We start from the raw sequence: 20,066 nt of genomic DNA, 5'->3' as shown, positions 1-20,066 counted from the left end.
GCACTGTGCCGGGGCCTGGACAAGGGCGCAAACTTCCCGGTCGTGGTCTAGCTCGCTCAGGTAGCGCTTTTGGTCATTCCTCGAAGGTCCTCCTAGGTGAGGTCCTCCCGAGATGGTCGCCACATGTCCGTCCACTCGAGGGGGTGCTGCCCCAGAAGAATAGGGCATTCCGGGGCCAGGGGCTTGCGCAGCGATGGTCCCCTGAGGGGCCTGTGCTGGAGGTCCCTGTGCATACCCTCCCTGGGGTGGGTATGCACGAGTCGTCACCGGCGCCGTGGATTGCCCGGGGCTTGCTGACATGCCCGGGACACCCACGGGCATTCTTACCTACTGATGGTGGTGCCCTAGCCTGATGAGGTTTTCAATCTCATCTTTGAGCTGCCGACACTCGTCGGTGGTGTGGCCCATGTCTTTGTGATAAGCGCACCTTTTGCTGGTGTCTCTCGGATTCCTTCCCCCCTTAAACATGGGGCTAGGGTTCCGGTAGTGGACCGCTCTCTCTGTCGCCAGATAGATATTTTCCCGGGTGTCCACCAAGTTGGTGTACTCCGAATATTGGGGCTCGTAGCCCCTTTTCCCCTTTTTGGCCAGCTCAGGCCGGTTCTGGCCTTTGCCCGATCGCTTCCCCCGGGAGGGATTCACGCTTGCCTCAGTTACTCCCGTCTGCGATTGCTGGGCTACGACGGGGGCCATGCTGTGCCCTACTGGCGCGACGCCATAACCGGAGAAGTGGGTTGATTGGGCTGGGGCATACCCCGAGGCGGCAGGGCCGTATACCGTAGGGGTGTAATTGATGCCGGGCGTGACGGCCGACCCCGGGACTATGGGGGGTGTGGCGTAGGACTGCACAGGGAACTGTTCCGCGCCTCCCGAAACCGTCTGAGGGATGGGGTGAGGAGCTGGGGGCCATCCGAAGGCCTGGATCTGAGCCTCCTCCCAGCTGATGAATCCTTGGGCCCTCCTGATGAATTCTTCCAAAGTGGCAGCTTTACTGCGCTGCATGTCATCCCAAAGTGGTGATCCGGCCCGGATCCCGGACTGCAGTGCCACCAGGCGCTGTCCGTCATTGACCTTTGTCTTGGAGGCTTCTTCAGTAAAGCGCTGGATGTAGGCTCTCAATGTCTCTGCGAGTAGTTGCTTAATGTTGGCGAGGGCGCTAATTTGCATGTCCATCCTCATGGCGGCCACGAACTGCTTCCGAAATGCTGACTGCAGCCCGGACCATGATTGGATGGACCCCAGTTTAAGCCTTTTCTACCATTCTTCGGCAGGACCGCCCAACGTGATGGAGAAGCAGAGGCATTTGCCGTCGTCGCTAACGTGAGCCACGGTCATGAGTCGGCTGTACCGGGACAGGTGATCCCTAGGATCTGTATTTCCAGTATAGGCAGTGAGGCTCGGCATCTTGAACCCCTTGGGCAGTACAGCGTCCAGGATGTGCCTCGCGCACGGCTCTTTATCCTCTTCGTCGGAGTCAGTGTCCGCGCCTTCCTGCTTGCGGACCAGGCGATCAGTGACCTTTTTTAATGCGGCCATCTGTTCCATGAGCAGCTTGGCCGTGCTATCCTCCAGGGGTATTCTCTCATTTCTCCTGTCGTTAATGTCGTTCCTGAGGTCGCCGCCTCGAGGGAGGATTTTTTCCTTGCGGGCCCGATCTTTCCGGGCATTCAGTCAATCGCGTAAATCTATCCGGGAAGTGTCGTCCCCTGAACTGAGAGCGTGACGATCCTCGCGACGAGACCGTTCCCGACGGTTCTTGTTGACCGAGGCACTTGGGTGCAAAGACCTTTCCCGCCCGGTTGGCCCTGGGGCGTTCCGGAGCTACTCGTTCCGTGGCCGCGCTCCCTGCGGATCAATTGGGCGGCCTCGTCCTGGGACGGGGCGCACCTTCTCTTTCCTAGGAAACGGCCGTGAACGTGCCCCAGCTTTCTCGACGGGGGCGGTCTTCTCCCGGGTCTTCCATCGCTCCTTGTTCAGGACTCTCGGAGCAGGATCGGGAAAAGGCTCTGGGGGATGGACCGGGCTAGCACCCCCGGGGCCCCCAGCTTGCTCTGGGGGAGCGGGTTGTTGCGTTTCTGGAAGAGGGCCAGCTGTGGGGTCGGCTGCTGGGCCCTGCGCGGTCATTAGCGCCTCCGCCTGCTCAGCCATCCTGACTTCCTGATCTAGGATTTGCTGCCTTAGTCTAATCACCTCCGAGTCCTGCAGATCGTCGCAGGGGATCTCGGGATTCGCGGCTTCGTCGTGATACTCCCCCTTGTTTTCCTCCTCGTAGTAATCTTCTTCGTTTTCTACTTCGTACTCTGTCCCACCCTCGTAGTCTTGCGACTCGTCTTGGTGAGACGTCCGAGGAGGCATGTCCTCGGGCGGGTCCTGAGGAATATTCTGAGAAGGCGGCGGGTCCCCGTTGCCCTGCTCTGGATTGGTAGGGTCGAAGGTGGTGTGTCGTGTGTTCACCATCGTAATAGAGGCCTGACGTTGGCGCTAGCTTCCTTCAGCTCTCAATGAAAGCACCAAACTGTTAACCGAGATTTTCGGCAACTCTATTAATGAATAATTTTTGCTGGTAATAATAATGAAAGTAGAAGATCGACGCGGGGTTTTTACGTGGTTGGGGCATTAACTAGCCTTAGTCCACGAGTCTATATATTAGAGCTAGAAGAAGCTTTTACAATGGAGTTTTCTATCAATATCTTAACAGAGTTTTTTGCCTTTTTTTCCCTCAGAAAAAACTTCCTTTACATTGTTCTACAGCTTATATTTATAAGCTGAGGGGAATACCGGGTCTGGGCCGGATCCGATCCGGGCCCATCGGAGAAATGGGTACAAGGGGCCCTTTTAGTGGAGGCCCAATACAAAAAGGTACAAAGTTCGTAAATCCAGAACTAGTTAAGGCCCAACAGGCTGACCTCGGAGCTGTATCTCGCTCGAAAAAACAGCGCTTTTGGCCTGATCGCTTCGAGTCACGAGGCAGATTCAGGAGACAAGACCAGTCAGAGTACTTGGCTGCGCAGTCCTGACACATTGGCGTGCAATCCCGAGATGACCTTTTCTGCAGGTGAAAAGTGGGGGACAACGCCCACGTGGAGTGAGGCGGCGTCAGCATCCTAGACGCCTGGCCCTTCTACCACGGGTGATACAATCCGGGTCCATCTACCTTCGTCCTGCTTCGTTTACCATCGGCCCGGACCGCGTCAGTTGACCGGGAAGGGGATCCGTGGGACCCGGCGGTTGGAATGCTCTGCTCGCCTCCCGGACGATCCTTGCCGAGTATGGACCCGGAGGGACACCCTAGACACCACCCATGGGCCTAGTCAAGAGTTCCTAGCTCGCGCCCTTCCCCTTGGGCCTTCTCCATATCAAGGTACCTTGGGCCGGGCCCGCGTGCAGAACCGGCCCCCGAAAATGGGGCAAGACGAAGGTCCTGAGCCCATGCAAGAAATGGGGATAACACATGTAATTTACATATTATCAAACAAACATGTAAATTTGTATGCCCTAACTTCTCATATTATTACTGAGAACACAACATTGGATCATAAATATAAATATTGTTATTTATTTAAGAAAATAAGATAAAGCAAAGGGATCCCATGTATTTTTTTTTCACAAATAAAATAAGGTATTTAGCAATATTAAATAAGCAACTGTAACGCCCTGGTTACTCCAAGTCCATTATGGTGAACTTTGAATCGTGCTTAACTCGCTAATCGAGTTCTTTGGTTATAAATGTGCTTCTAGGTGTTATTAATAGGTTAAGGTGGAAAAACAATCAAAAGGAAATGATATATTTTATTTAAAACATAAAACTGTTCATGGGCCCATCAAAACATTTACAAGTAATTTACAATCCAAAATGGTCATTACTGTTTAAATTTGCAACCCGCCGACCTAAGCGGCAAAAATTAGGGTTAACCCCTAGTCCCTCTAAGAAACTCCTTGGATGTGGTGGTCAAGCGGCCGCATATGTACACATCACCACCTAAGCTCTCCACTCAAGGTTGAGTGAGCTTTTCTTTCCCTTTACCTGCACCACATAGCACCCATGAGCCAAAACCCAACAAGAAAACTCAATAATGCATACAAATATTATCAAATGATTATCATTATAATCATACAGAGCTTATAGCCCTAAACAGATGAGTGAATATCACTTTGTGGTTATGTTAACCATGAAGGAGCTTATAGCTCTAATCAGATGAGTGATTTAACACTTGAGGTTTTGGTAAACCATAATGAGTGACTGACGAGCAAGTCACTACGGGGCTCGGCACCCATAGCCATGTGACTAAACAGTCACTGGGGCTTTCTGGCCCTGGCTCTAATCAGATGAGTGACTGATGGGTAGTCACTACGAGCTCAGCAGTTAGTGGGGCTCTCTGGCCCTGGCTCTAAGTAACTAGCCTTTGGCTAGACAAGCTCTTTTAGTTTTCATCGAACTTGAGGTCGGTCCGGCATTAATGCTCATTTGAGTCATTCAATGCATATGTCGATTAAATCTAATCTTTATCGGCTTGATCTAAACACGCTAAGACCATTCTTGACTTATGAGTCAATACCATGTGACCAGTGCTCAGTACTACTGCCGAACTTGACTAATGAGTCACAGCTTCACAGTTAATACTAACACCATTGCCAATTCTGACTATTCAGTCAGTGCCATGCACAAATGAGCAAGATTTTCTAAGCATTCGATATGCAATCAACGTCCACATTTAAACATTCAACATGCCTCAAGAATAACCATGCATGTCACATATGGGGTGCAGTTTTCTTATCTCTGGTCTGAGCAAAAATTAGTAAAAGAACGACCCTTGAGAACAATCTGTCTTTAATTCCTTAGTGGTCACCTAGTCATAACCAAATATGGAATTCCATCAATAAAATGAGTAACAAAGGTTCCCGAACCAAAACCTAGCCTCCGGGACATCGAATCCTACTAAACCGGGTAGTAGGAACGATCCTAAGGCCTAAGGTTTGAGTTCCCATGATCAAAACACTTATTTGGCCACAAAAACCCTCAAGCGTCGCGACCCTACCTCTCTGAGCTGTGACCCCCAGCCAAGACAGAGGCGCCTGAAGCAAGCGCAACGACCCTCCTTCCCCAGTGCCGCGACCCCCAGGCCCCTTAACTCCACCGCCCATCTGCACCATGCTCGGGCTGCGACGCCCAAGAACAAGGTCGCGGCCCCACCTGGAGATTCAGCCATAACCCCAATTTTCCACCTTTTAATCCTTCCAAAAACCTACTTAAACATCTCCAAATCCAAAAATCAAAGTTTCCAAACATCCCAATGATCCAAAATCATCAAATCCCGAGGCTCAAACAAATCAAAGACTCATCAACACACAAAATCCAAATCAAAGCTTAGAAACTCTAAAACTCAAAACTTAAAGCTTGGATTACCTTTGATTAGGTTGTTTCTTGCTAAATCCTTCGGTCAAGAAGCTTCTAATCTTTCCTAGGATCGCTATGCCTCGATCATCGCTTGATTCCGACTCCTAAAACCCAAGTTTTCTTTGAAATTGCGATGAATGGTAAAAAGGAATAATGGGAGAAAGAGTCAAAGTGTTTGAACGTAGTTTTCTTTCTGACAGGCTACTTCAAGCTTAAGTAACCTCAAATAAATCATAATGCCCAGGGTCCCAAAAACGCCCCCGGGGACAAAATAGTCAAAGCTCCTAGAATTTCCTCCTGATCTCACTAACTCCCAATATATCCCCAAATAATCATTCTCATTATCCAATATCCCAATAATTGACCTCAAACACGTTATGCACGGCCGAAAATGCCGGAGGTAAGGCCAACCTGTAAGCCACCTGAACAATACCTTAAATATTAGGATCATATAAATCACTTAAATGTCATAACTAAAACTATCTAATTTTCCTTACATTGAGTGTGGAGAAAGAGAAGAAAAGAGAGATTGCTTTGCTAGTAAAAATCGCTCAAACCTTATATATATAACATAAAAAACTAAAATTAGAGACTATAATAACAACTAAACTTCCAAAAATTATAAACCTTATAAAAATTATACCTTCACCCTAAAACGAAATCTCAAGACCTCCAAAATCCAAAGCCTCCAAAAATGTCTATTGTAATGCCCCAAAATCCCTAATGCGGTTTAATGGTTGGATTAGTAGGCTGGGAGAGCCATAATTGTTTTATTATGCCATTAAATGATTATATGAACGTTTATGTGAATTATATTATATAATGATGTTAAATGCATGCATGTGGGTTCACATTCGATTATAAGGGCATTTTGGTAATTTTGCCCGTTGATGGCATATTTGTATATTTTGGTGCATGCTTGTGAATAATTTTTGAGGCCACATTATAATGTGGATTTGTTCGAGCTATTCGGCATGAGACGATCTTTGATTATAAACTATCGGTTTGGTCATAACAAGCTTAAGCTCGGGGTTCGGGGTGAGTCTCGGGGTGTTTTGGTGATTAGAGCGTTACCAGGAATTAAAGGGTAACAGGATATGAATTATTGGTATTTGAGAATATCGAGAATAGCAGGAATTGGAGGGTGTTAATTATGATTAATGAAATAGGTGGGAAATGACGGTTTTACCCTTGGGAGTCCTTAGAAACCTTTAAATAACCTAGGGGCAAAATAGTCATTTCACCCCTAAGATATATATTAGCTTTGTAGATTGTAGAAGCTTACCAAAACAGAGCAAGTTCTCCCCTTCTCCCGTACATCCCTTCTCTTTCATTTTCCTTTGGAATTCTTGACCTCAATTTGAAGAACAAGTTAGGAAATCAAGGATTGGAGTTTATAAACTTAGTTCATCCATTGAAGAGGACACAAACCCAGCTTGAGGTAAGAATTCACCCATGAATTTAAGCTATACTCTATTTTTCTTATGGTTTTTAGTCAAGAGATTTTGATGTGGTTAGTTGGGAATTCATGGAGGTTTTTGAGAAAATTTGCTTGGGTTTTGTTGTTGGTATGTTGATTGTGTTGTGGTAATACTTGGTTTTTGATTTGGAGATGTTTGAGTAAGTTTTTGGAAGGATTGAAAGAGGGAAAAAACGAGATTTTAATGGGAGAAAATAGGGGTTTTTGGTTGTTGGAAGGCAATGCCGCGGCGCTTGGGAGGTGGGCCGCGACATGGTGGAAGTAGGGACGCGGCCCTTAAGAGTTTTTTTGGCCAAAAATGTGTTTTTGTCATGGGAACTCAAACCTTAGGCCTCGGGATCGTTCCTACTACCCGGTTTAGTAGGATTCGACGTCTCGGAGGCTAGATCTTGGTTCGGGTTCATTTTATTGATGGAATCCCATATTTGGTTATGACTAGGTGACCGATATGGGACTAAAAGACTGATCGTTCTCAAGGGTCGTTCTTTTATTAATTCTCGCTCGAACCAGAGGTGAGAAAACTACACCCCATATATGACATGCGTGGTTATTATTGAGGCATGTTGAGTGCTTAAATGTGGACATTGATTGCATATTAAATGCTTGGAAAATCTTGCTTACTTGTGCATGGCACTGACTATTCAAAATCGGCACTGGCTGCGTGTTACTGACCTAAGAGTCAGGAACGGCATAAGCGTCATGAACGCAAAGCCGATAAAAGATTAGATCTAATCGACATCAGCATTGAATGACTCATATGGGGTATTAATGCTGGACCGACCCTAAGGTCGAAAAAAACTAAAGCGCTTGACTAGTTACTCAGAGCCAAGGCCAAATGCCTAGGTGACTGTTTGTCACATGGCTAAGGGAACGAAATCCCACCGTTGTGACTCTATGGTCACTCGATAGGGTTATGTTGGTGACTATTTCATCAAATACCTATCTTGTTAGTGAAATGATCACTTATCTGAAAAGGGAACGGAACCCACCTTAGTGACTTAACAACTGTCACTCCTCTGTTTTGGACTAAAAGTCCTGGATGATTATTATGATCATCGGTTGATGTTATATTCTTGCAGTATTGAGTTTTCTTGCTGGACTTTGGCTCATGGGTGCTATGTGGTGCAGGTAAAGGGAAAGAAAAGCTCACCCAGCCTTGAGTGGAGAGCTTAGGTGGTGCTGTGTACATATGCGGCTACTTGACCACCATGACCAAGGAGTTCTCAGGGGAACTAAGGGGTTTACCCTATTTTTTTGCCGCTTAGATCGACGGGTTGTAAATTTTATAATGTAGTGAGCATTTTGCATTGTAAACAACTTGTAAACATTTTTATGGGCCCATGAACAATTTTATGTTTCAAATAAAATATATCATTTCATTTTGATTGGTTTTCCACCTTAACCTGTTAATAACACCTATAAGCACGTTTTTAACCAAAAAACTCGAGTAGCGAGTTAAATTCACGGTTCAAAATTTACCGTAACTGTCTTGGGATAACCAGGGCGTTACATCTATCCTCAACAACAATGTATAGAGTTAGTCTTAGGGTAATTTCAGCTATATCAAGGGTTGAAAAGCTTAGAGTGTTTCAGCTATATAAAGGTTGTATAGTGGTTGTGGTGTTTGAGGCTTTATAGAAAAATAGAATAAAGAAAATTCTGATCATTATAAGTGTTATAGTGAGCTCGGCTATGTAGTATTTTATGGAGCAAGAGATGAAGCTTTTGGGAGATAGCAATTTTTGAAAATATGAGAGCACTTGTATGCTTTTTGAGTGTGAAAAATAATGAGGGGAAATGCTCTATTTATAGGCTTCAAACTCAACTCATTACCTTATTCTTCTCCATCTCCGTTCAACTACAATTTTTAAAATTCAAACCTTCCCTCTCTAATGGTGGTTTTGGCCGGCCTATATTGCGCATTCAAAGTGCTACAAACACTCTCTTGATGACACACACACATGTAACCAAAGTAGTCAAAAGTCATCACTTGCTTCCCCAAACTCATGCCGAGGCCTACACCTATGCATCTTTAAATTCAAATGTTTTCAAAAAGCTTCAACTATCACCAACTTAGTTACTTAGTTCAAGCTTAGAGTGACACCTATCTTGTAAGTTCAAGAAATGAGTCAAAACCTAGCCTAATTCTATGCCATAGGCCTATGACTAGTTTGGTCTTCAACTTGGTTCTTCAATTTAAACTTTGTCACTCATTTATTAAATCATATGACTAGTTTGGTCTTCAACTTGGTTCTTCAATTTAAACTTTGTCACTCATTTATTAAATCATGAAAAATTTCACCTATTTAATCTATAAGAAATTTTGGCTATGCATGGGAAATTCAAACCTTATGTGACTTATTTTGATGCTACATGTACATTTCTTAAATCACAAAATAATATGTGTACATTTCCTTATAAATGTTTATTTCTTTAAAGCAACTATATACTAACTTAATCCATGACGCCACAATTTCTTGAAACCATTCTTACAATAATTAGTTCTGAAATAAAAACATCCTTTAATAAAAAATCCAACGTGAATAACAACCGACCAAACATTTTTAAAATAATGAAACTCCTTAATCTTTTTTAATAAAAAAATAATAAAATTTAGGGAATATACTCATTTGGTACCCTGTGTTTTTGCAAAGTATTATCTTGGTACCCTCTGTTTTCAATAATGCTCATATGGTACCCTGTATTTTAAAATTGTACATATTTTGTACCATAAACTCAGATTTGATAAATAAAATTTTGTCAATATGATCAAACTGTCATCAGTTATATGTAATTATGTAATTAAATTTAAATTTGTAATTTACATAATTGACAGCAGTTTGATTAAATTGACAAAATTTTATCTATCAAATCTGAGTTTAGGGTACTAAATATGTACGATTTTAAAATATAGGGTACCATATGAGCATTATTGAAAATAGTTTGCAAAAACATAGAGTACCAAATGAGTATATTCCCTAAAATTTATTTATTAATTATTGAACTTTTATACTGTAATTATATGATTTTATTATAATATTTAATCAGTATGGATATTAATTTCAACTATCATTTTTATTCAAAACTCAACGAAAATTTTAATTTTTATTCCATTTTAGTTAGCATCATGTAAAATCTTAATTACACGTTTTTTTTTAAGATCGAATATAGAGATTAATAACGCAGAAGGATTAAATTTAATTTAAGGCTATATCCATAACATACGACATGTCATTCTTTTTTTAAAACTATAACATTTATATGGTTTCAAGAGAAGTACGACATGTCGCTTCTGCCTTCTGCTATCATCGTTTGAACAATAAACGACATCCAGATATTTGCTTCCAGCTGTGCTACGTGGCATCATCTCTTACACGAAACGCTTTCCTAGATGTCGTCGTCTATTACTCTTATAAAACTGTAAAATGAGAAGGAAACGTTGTCGTTTCGTTTCAGTCCAACAACCAATCCATGACCATCTTCATTCTCTGCTGAAAAATACAAAGCAGTGGAAGAAGCTGAAGCTGAAGCTGGGTACTGGAAAGTATGGCGGTTGTATCAGCACTAAGAGGAGGTCGTTTGCCTCTGTTCCACCATGGTCATCGTCAAATGGGCAGTTGGGGCCCTTCAAGATTAAGGAAACAGCTTAACTTGCGCTCTAACTCAAGGAGTGTCACTTTTTTCGCTCGCTATTCACAACCTCAGGATCTTTTCTCTTCTCGCTTCCAAGGTCTCCTTTTTTTTTCTTTCTGAATTTTATCCTCTATTTTCTTCTATATGTTCTTCAAACGTGGTCTACTACTGTTCTGGATTCTGGGTTTTAGCTCATTTTTCTTTTTGAACGAAAGAGACCCATATCTAAGCTTTTCTTATTTGATTAATTCGCATGTCAAGTCTTATTGTTCGGGTTTCAGCAATAATATATTATGCTCTAGTTTTAAGCTCATACTTTTTATTCTATTTTTCAGATAGTATAGAGAACTTGCCTAAACTGGTTGAGGATATAGTCCAAACATCAATAAACACAGGTCCAAGGGGTGCCCTGAGGATGGTTCAAGGAATTCAAGCTGTTGTAGGAGTAGGCGGGGAGTGGCTTGCAGACATTTCAAAGGTAATTATAGCAAACTGAATTCTGATATTATATTCCCATAACAGGTTGAATGTTTACTTATCAAGGATTTGGTTTCAACAAGTAAAAAAAATTGTTATAGAGAAACTAGAAAGTCAAAAGACCAAGACTTGGTTGTGATACCATTACAAATAACAAAACAAACATACTTAATCTTTCCTTCCCTTAAAGAGGCTGATGCTGGTATCAAAATTCTTGAGATCAAGAGTGGAGAAAGAAAGATAGAACCACTCAATCAAGTAAAGAGTAGTGGATTCTTTAATGTTGAGTTCTATTTTTTCTTAGGCATTCTGGTTTCTTTTTCTAGCTTTAACTTGAAATGGTTCCATCCAAGGCTTTAAATTAGGGTGTTCTTTCATTATGCAATAAGGCATTCAATTTGATTAGTTAATTTAAGAAGAATGAATGGATTTTTTAGAATAATTTATGTTCAATCACCATAGTTACGGTTCTAAGCTAAGACTCTAGTGGTAGAACTATATTGGTATTCTCAGCTAAAACAAGCATTGTAGATTGGGCAGTTTATGTCCATCACATTACTAGGGCCTCATCTTTTTATTCTATTTTTGTTCTTTGGATTTCTATTGCCATAAAATAAACAAATAACACACTGGTTTACTATGCATGTGCTTAATCTATTTATCATATTTGATCTCATATACCTTGTATTATGGATGCACTTTCTTTTTTCAGTCAACAAATTCATCCACTGGATTGCCAACTGAAGTTCAGCTTGGATTGCTTTCACCCGTGTATCTGAGGAAACTGTTTGAACGCATGGGAGCAACCTATATCAAGTTAGGTCAGGTAAATGTTGTTCTATTAAAAAAGTAAAATGTGTTACTATAAATATATATTAATTTTATATTTGTTTAGTCTTTAACCATTTTCATCATGCATTATACGTAGTCTCTAATAATACACTTGCCTGTCCTCTGTAGTTTATTGCTTCTGCCCCCACATTATTCCCTCCAGAATATGTTCAGGAATTCCAGAATTGCTTTGATAGAGCTCCTGCAGTTCCCTTTGATGATATCAAAAAAATACTGCTTGAGGAACTAGGGAGACCAATAGAAAGTGTTTATGAGTATGTTGATCCAATTCCAATTGCTTCAGCCTCAATAGCCCAGGTCTGTACCTTGTTTCTGTATCCTCTTTATTTCTTTTTGAATTTAAACTTCACAGCACAACTGAAAATTTGACATTGCAATTAGGTTCATGGTGCAAAGCTCAGAGGCTCCCAGGAGGATGTGGTTATTAAGGTCTTAAAACCTGGAATAGAAGATATATTGGTTGCAGATCTGAACTTTGTTTACGTTGTTGCTCGTCTTCTGGAGTTTCTGAATCCTGAATTAAGCCGTACATCACTGGTATAATGTGGATAGAATCTACTCTGTTTGCACTTAATAACTTGAATGCATATTCTAACGAGTATAAATCCCTCTCTGATTTAGCTTTGAATTGTTTCCACTTAGCAAAATTATTAAACTTAATTTAGGTGTCTTTTCAGTTTTCTGAGGAACTTAATGTGATTGGAGAACTATGAGGTTCCTCCTACTGTGGCAATGTTAATGTTTATCCATTTTTTTTTCAAATCGATAAGTGTTGCTGTTTCACATGTTAGTATGGCCATAGCTTGAAGTTTCAGTTAATGTACTCATCCTTTCAGTAGGCTGGTATCGTAAAAGACATACGGGCGTCCATGCTTGAAGAGGTTGACTTTCAAAAGGAGGCTGCAAACATAGAGTCATTTCGAAGATATTTGGAAGCAATGGGACTGACACAACAGGCTACAGCTCCGAAAGTGTATTACCAATGCAGCACACGGCGTGTTTTGACCATGCAGAGGTTATATGGTGTTCCTCTTACTGACCTTGACACGATAAGCTCTCTTGTTGCTAGTCCAGAGACCAGTCTCATAACTGCTCTTAACGTATGGTAAGACAATTATATTACTTAGTACATGGCTTTTCACCTATTTGTTTATAAGTTTTACAACATTGGTCTGTAAATATTCTGCAGGTTTGGCAGTTTGCTTGCATGTGAAACCTTTCATGCAGATGTACATGCAGGGAATTTGTGGCTGTTACGTGATGGCCGCATTGGGTTTCTTGATTTTGGTACATTTTTTCCCCATGATTATATTTGTCAAATTTCCATTGATGGATTTTTTTTACCTGCGTCTCTTTTTGAAGCATGTGTTTACTAAGCTGTATGAAAACGTAACCACATTAACATTGGCACTCAAAAAAGAAAAAGAATGATAGACATTTACATCAACCGAGTGTTTTTTTTTTGTTGTTGATATTTGTATTTTATGTTCTGTGCTTGGTAGAGTTTGATATTGAACTCACTTTTTCGCATTTAATTTCCTGGTGATTTTCTTAGTAACCATCTGTGCCTCGTATCTTTGTACGGTACCTCGCATGCATGAAAGTTTGTAAGGCTACAAAAAGACTATAATATTTCTTTTTAATAGGAATTGTTGGCCGTATAGCCCCCAAAACATGGGCTGCAATGGAAGTGTTTTTGGCATCAATTGCAACTGAAGAATATGAATCAATGGCTTCTGCCTTGATTGAAATGGGTGCTACAAACACAGACGTAGATTCCAAGGCCTTTGCAAGAGACTTGGAGAAAATATTTTCATCAATTAAGGCAAGCATTACAAATTATGCATGCAAGGCTTGATGTTCAATGACATTTAACTTGATGTCCTTTTCTCACAGTTCAACTAACTATCTTTTATGCAGGACTTGGATACAGAAGTAGTTGTAGCAACAGCTAGGGGGACAACTACCGGGGCAACTGCTGTCTCTGCTAATGTCATTGTTGATGAGAGGCAGATGAATGCACTTTTCCTTGATGTGGTGAGTTGTTCTTCTATTCTAAATGCTAAATAAGAAGAGCCTCTGTTTCATAAGCAGTCAAATTGCTTTATATCTATTAAGTGCATATTGCTCTCATTCCCCGAGACCCATAGATTGCAATGAACTTCTGCGACAGGATTATGTGATGCGTAAAAGGCAGTTGAAATGATATAGATTCCAAGTTCATTCTGCTATAAGGAGAACGAGTTGCCACATTGAAAAGCAATATGCACTTCTAAGAATGCCCAGTTGGTCAGTTTGTTGACTGCCTTAGGTGGTCATATTTGCAATACATTTAAATGCTGCATCATTGCATCCTTTACTAAAACTATATAAATTTGGACCAGTAAGGGGTTTTATCAAGAAACAAATTAAAAATGGTAGGATTAATAATCTTATTATTTGCAGTAATGGATGTGGTCATTTTGTCATAAGCTAAATGATGTGTTCACTTGTTCGACAGGTTCGAGTGAGTGAATCATATGGATTGAAATTTCCAAGGGAGTTTGCACTTCTGATGAAGCAGTTGCTGTATTTTGACCGGTATACCCGATTGTTGGCACCAAACTTGAACATGCTTCAGGACCAGAGGATCTCCATTGCTTCAAATCGAAGGGCCAACTACAGGGACAACTTCAGATGAGAAGTTGTGAATGCAATGCAGAGACATATTTGTAAATACAAATAAATTTACTTGGAGAGTTGGAAATAACATACCATAGGAACATAAATACAGCAGGAAAGCCATGTACTTGCATGCTTTTGGCAAAGAGGACATAATTATTTGAGTTATGAACTGGTTAGTACTAGTAATATAGTTTAATTAAGTACATTCCAAACTACATTACTATTTTAATGCCCTTGAACTTGTACTACATTATTCAATATGAGAAAGCGTTCCTTATAAAATCTCTCATTGGTCTAAACATTTCGATATAATAATAATGCTCCATCTGTTTTAAAGAGCAAAATGCTATTGTAAAATGTTCTACAGTTAAGTTACCAGCCAAAGATAAAATTAAAAAAATAAAGTTGCGACAACCTGCTTCATTATATGAAAGTAGGATGGTAGCATCTATACTGTCAGTTCTCATTGGTAACTTAAAACCATAAACAAACTGTTCATGAACAGAAAACAAGAAAGTATCATTTACACTATAAAGGATGTAAGTGTAATTAACAATTATTATACACAAACAAATAAATTAAATCGGAGTCTCTAGCGCATTTGTATATACAAAATTGAAACTCTTTCTTTAACTCATTTATCACGTCTTGCACTTCTTAGTAAAAATCACAACGTGTCAGTTCACCCAAATGTAGTCGGCAGAAGAAACCCTGGCTCCATTCGAATTCCCAAAAGCCATAGTCCACAAGAACTAGATACAAAATCTTCCACTACAGCAAGTTGAGTAGTAAATCTTTCAGTTCTTGGCTCGCTTTTCTTTCTGCGTAGAGTATGAAGTACCTGTCCCTCGACCAGATGTAACTGACCCAAATATCACGTCACTCGGAGAAGAGTATCCCATGAGTCGATGAAGTGGTGAAGTTGATCTTTGTGGCAGCTCCTCAATTTCTGACGAGAAATTTTGTGACCTGGGTGTGTTAGGGGAAGGCCCAGAGAATTCATTTTTGGACTTATTTTTTCCTTGAGACTGTGTGGGAATGAACTCCACTCTATCCCTCGAAAGATCAAAAGAATCTTGTGACATTCTCTTGTCAACTGTGCTTCCACTCGGTGTGTGAAAAGGTGTGGTGGAGCAGCTTTTGCAGTAAGAGAGTCCACAATCATCAGAACATGTCACAGGACCGGTAAGTGGAGTTTGAGAAGATGAAGCCATACTTCTCCTATCTATATCGTCACCATAATCCTCGGCTTCACTTGGTGGTGGAGGGTCAATAACATTAGCTTCATAACGAACCAAACGAGATCCATTATGCAGTGAAAACTTAAGTACCTCCGAACAAGCACCACACCTCAACCGATGGCACTTCTTTTTAAAGAGGAAAAAATCTGCAGGTATCTGCAGGATTTTAGAGCACTTGTAACAAACCATGATAGGGGCTCCACCTGCAAAGGGCCGGAAATGGCGCTTGGCTAGACGTTGTGGACGTTGTTTCTCCCTCAAATAATTTGTCAGGTCTTGACTTCTCCGCCGCTGATCATCAGACTGCATTTCACGTCCCCACGGAGGATATTCAGAATCCATACTCCACTGAGGGCTTGGTGGGCAAGAGCTATAGCATGTGCAGTAGTTGTGACCAGGATGGGTTCTGCATGGCCCGCTATTGTTGTAATGTGAGGGTGGAGGTAGCTGAGCTGAGCGCTGCCATTTTGGTGGACAGCAATGGGAACAGGAGGGATCAAATTGGTGACTACTACTGCTAGTTGCCTCACCTGAAAAAGGTATCTTCTTGAACCTACGCCGATAAGAACTGTTGCTTCCAGTGCTATATCCTCCAGAGTATCTAGGATAATTTGGAGGATTAAGACGTTCCTCCATAGGAGCTTCATAATTATGGTACCTGCGGTTGTATCTTGCATTTGCAGGGAGTCCTGAAATCCCCTCGTTCTCATTATCATGCAAATGGGTTTTATTAAGCTGATCAAGAACTAATGCCAACAATTTCATCTTGACTTGTTCAGGATCCTCAGACCACTCATGCGACTGAAAGCTGGAGTTGCGGTGAAACTCATCGTGGAATTGACCGGAAGGACGCCCATTCTGATAGCTAGCTCGGGAATTTACTCGTTCGAAAACCGAACTAGATGGATGATGTCCATGTCTCCCTAATCTCCAATTTCGAACACTTCGATCATGCCTTGCAGGTTCTAGAAATTCATCTCGACCCCACTTGCTGTTTTTCATTGTATGATTCTTGTCTGACCGGGAAGACCTTGCTGGATGTTGCAACTCAGAATCACCATTCATCATAGGTCGCGCCAGGAATTTGTCTCTTCTTGAACGTTCTTCAGAATGTCCAAAGTTTTCAGCCTTGTAACCATTTTCAAATGAAGGCAAATGGTCGTTAGGGAATTGATCATCCATTCCATCGTAAGATGAGATACTGCCTTCGTATGCATGAGAGCTTCTTGTTGGGGACTTGGACAAATCACCGAAAGTACCACTGAGCTCAGAGCTGGGGTCGAATTCTTTGGACCTAGGATGACTAAAGCCATGCTGTTCAACACTTCTCCGGGGTGGTTTCAGTTTACTAGGAGAAGATATAATAGAATCGGATGCAGTCCTTTCTTTTACAGCCGTATGATAAGAGGGACTTGAACCATTTTCACTTGTAGCCACATAGTTGACAGCAATAGAGCTACTGATATTAGACTCAGGGACAATCTTCTTGCCGGTGTCTTCTGTATTTGCTTCTGCTAATGGAGAGCTCTCATCATTGACTGGTACATCTACATCCACTCCGACCAAAGCTAAAGACTCGTTCTCCTTACGAGAAAAATTCTCACTTTGGTTTTGAGTGCATTCATCATTTTGTTTTTGAGAGAATTCCTCAATCTCATTACGAGCAACTTCCCGAGTAAAGTCCTCATTTTCATTACAAGGTAAGTCCTCACTCTCGTTATGAGCAAATTCCTCACTTTCATTGCAAGGAAATTCCTCGGTATCATTGTGAGCAAGCTCCTCACTCTCATTATGAGCAAATTTCTCAATTTCACTGTGAAAAAGCTCCCCATTTCCACTAGAATCACACTCCTCAATCTCATTATGAAAAATCTTATCCTCATTATCAGCTAGCTCCTTGTTCTCATTTTGTTCAACCTCTTCATTCTCATTACTAGCAAACGCCTCCTCCTCGTTATTAGTAAGCTCTTCATTCTCCTTCTCCTGACAAGCAAACTCCTCATTCTTACTATCAACAAACTCCGTTGGTGAAACGACTTCACTGGAAGCTTCAGATTCATCAACATCACAGTCTGAAGACTCGCTGAAATGATTAGCCCCATTGTTCTGTTTTTCACTAGGTAGATTCACAACCCCAAGCTGCTCACCATCAAACTCCTCAGATATACTTCGATTCCTCTCACTGTTTTGGGATGAAGAGCATTCTTCTGGGCCAGGAAGAACCTCTTTATTACCTGATTCGGGTTCTTTATCTTCACAAACACGGCTTGTTTGATTTTCCCGAGCAGCATCAGCAACATTTAAACTAGATACCACACTTCTGGTACCACGACTTTTTGCTGCAAGCAGAAAATTATAAATATAAATTAATCAATGCAATTCAACAATTTAGATTGCTGACACTATAAATTAAACAACATCAGGTCTTGTTAAAAGAAGAAAAAGAAACAAGCAGAGTAAGGTCCATGCTGCGTCAAAGTATCAAACAACTCGCTACTTTTTGTTCTAAAAATTCTCTATGTCAAGTACTATGTGCAATCACCAAGACCATATACATATGCTTGCTTAGATTTTCATAAGATAAAGTACCTTGGAGAGTTGCGCCACATCCACCACACTTGTACACATTAAATTCAGGCAACTCAGGAAGAACCAACCGACACTTTGGACATCTAACTAGCCGAACTTTGGTAGTGCACTCACTCGCCATGCCTGCCCAAATATGTCGCAGTAACCAGAGACAAAAACTGAGCTTCCACTGCTAAACTTGCAAGTATTAATAATAACAATCAATGATTGGATCCGACCACAAAAATAAAGGCAGTATCTTGTTGAGGAACTATGATATGAAGAAGCTCAAACGACCTGCAAATAGAAAGGCATACTCATCAGAAACTAAAAACATAAATGACTAAATTAGACTAGATTTAAGAAATTGAGAGGGGAAAAGAACATATAAACCCAAGATTTATATCTAATTTTTGTGGTTATCTTTGAGCGATACCATTGTGACCCTTTAAAAAATAGCCACAATTCCATTTGATCAATTATTTCTTCTTGATATATTTCCAAAGGATAAAGAGAAAAATAAATAAATAAATAAATAAAAATTAGATAGGTTTGTGTAATAGGTTTATCTTCCCAACTAGATGGTATAAATAGCATTCAATTTTCCCCTTTTTATACATATATATATATATTTCTTAAAAATCCTATTAAATTCAGGTATTTGGAAACTGTGCACCCAAATAAAAACAACAAATTAATTATCTTTGTTTATTACTAAATTACTTAGTTGATAAGAATAATAACAAACATGACTCCAAATATATAGCAAGGCAAAAAATGTTGGTTGCAATTTTAACGTTTACCCATATAAAAATTTAAAGTGATGAGATTATATACATACATATATAACTATATACACATATATAAAACCTTGAAAGAACCAAATCTAATGTGAGAAAGAATTTGGAGAAGAGGAGAAAATACCTTTAAAAAAAATGAAAAAAAAAATTGCAGTTTAGATCAGAGACCAAATATAATGCACTCTGATTAATTATTATAATAAAAATAAAATTCTCAAAGAACTAAAATAAAAATGCAAAAGAGACTAGGGTGGAGATATACGTAAACAATCATTGAAAATTGAAACTTACCCTTGTATTCTTGCTCAGAAATTACAAAGAGAGCTACGAGTCAAATCTCAATCTCATAAAAAATTATCTTTCTTTCACGGCAAAAGTTTAGGGCTTCTCACCCAAAAAAAAATGCTACTGTTCCTCATCGTCTTCCTCCTCCAATTTCTTCAAATCCATCTTCTTCTTCTTCGTCTCGGTTCGCATATAGAACGGTATCTGCCGTGCTAAAGAAACTTCGACATGGTCAACGGTCAACTCATCCCACTGTATATAACCACAAGACCCAAAATTTCAGCTCAGAGAGTTCTTCTCTTTCTACACTGACCAGACCACTTTCCAGTCGTAGCTTCAAAGACAAGAAAATAATAATTAAAATTAAAACTGAAAATAAATTTAAGAGAACAAAATCGAAAACAGAGCAGCTGAAGTCGGCGCTATGTAATTAAAAGCTACGTGATGACGTGTCGTATTACGTGTACCTCTCGTTCTCTCTCTACTGTTGACCATTCTATTGTTCGGGTCAACTTTTTTGTTTTTTAAAAATTGAAAATTATAAAATAATTTTACAGGTAATAATTAATTTAATTAGGCTTTTTCAAAAAATGTTGGTATTAGTTGGAATTAAAAATTCTGTCCCAAAATTCTAAGTCAACCATGAAAATGTCTTACGTTGTGGGGTCATG

The 20,066-nt window shown here is 40.6% G+C and overlaps 2 protein-coding genes across 3 annotated transcripts; one reads left to right on the top strand and one right to left on the bottom strand.

Annotated features, from left to right (window-relative positions):
• The first annotated feature begins 10,315 nt into the window (after window positions 1–10,315).
• LOC133798118 (uncharacterized aarF domain-containing protein kinase At5g05200, chloroplastic) lies at window positions 10,316–14,783 on the top strand. Its single transcript, XM_062236315.1, has 10 exons — window positions 10,316–10,605; window positions 10,844–10,986; window positions 11,698–11,811; window positions 11,946–12,134; window positions 12,219–12,374; window positions 12,677–12,942; window positions 13,027–13,124; window positions 13,484–13,662; window positions 13,758–13,874; window positions 14,338–14,783. Exons 1-10 carry the CDS (start codon window positions 10,422–10,424, stop codon window positions 14,515–14,517), a joined length of 1,626 nt encoding a protein of 541 aa, XP_062092299.1. The 5' UTR covers window positions 10,316–10,421; the 3' UTR covers window positions 14,518–14,783.
• Window positions 14,784–14,894: 111 nt separating this feature from the next.
• LOC133798117 (uncharacterized) lies at window positions 14,895–19,769 on the bottom strand. 2 transcript variants are annotated; one of them, XM_062236313.1, is made up of 3 exons: window positions 19,402–19,769; window positions 18,332–18,607; window positions 14,895–18,081 (listed from the first exon to the last, which is right to left on the bottom strand). In XM_062236313.1, the coding sequence occupies exons 2-3, from the start codon at window positions 18,450–18,452 to the stop codon at window positions 15,299–15,301; spliced, it is 2,904 nt and encodes a 967-aa protein (XP_062092297.1). In that variant the 5' UTR covers window positions 18,453–18,607; window positions 19,402–19,769; the 3' UTR covers window positions 14,895–15,298. The 2 variants fall into 2 exon arrangements, with proteins under 2 accessions (XP_062092297.1, XP_062092298.1); XM_062236314.1 differs by lacking the exon at window positions 19,402–19,769 and adding an exon at window positions 18,747–18,857.
• Between the last annotated feature and the right edge of the window lie 297 nt (window positions 19,770–20,066).

The sequence above is a fragment of the Humulus lupulus genome, chromosome 8, assembly GCF_963169125.1.
Source record: "Humulus lupulus chromosome 8, drHumLupu1.1, whole genome shotgun sequence".
NCBI classification, from domain to species: Eukaryota; Viridiplantae; Streptophyta; class Magnoliopsida; order Rosales; family Cannabaceae; genus Humulus; species Humulus lupulus.
This window is presented reverse-complemented; position numbering and strand designations above follow the sequence as displayed.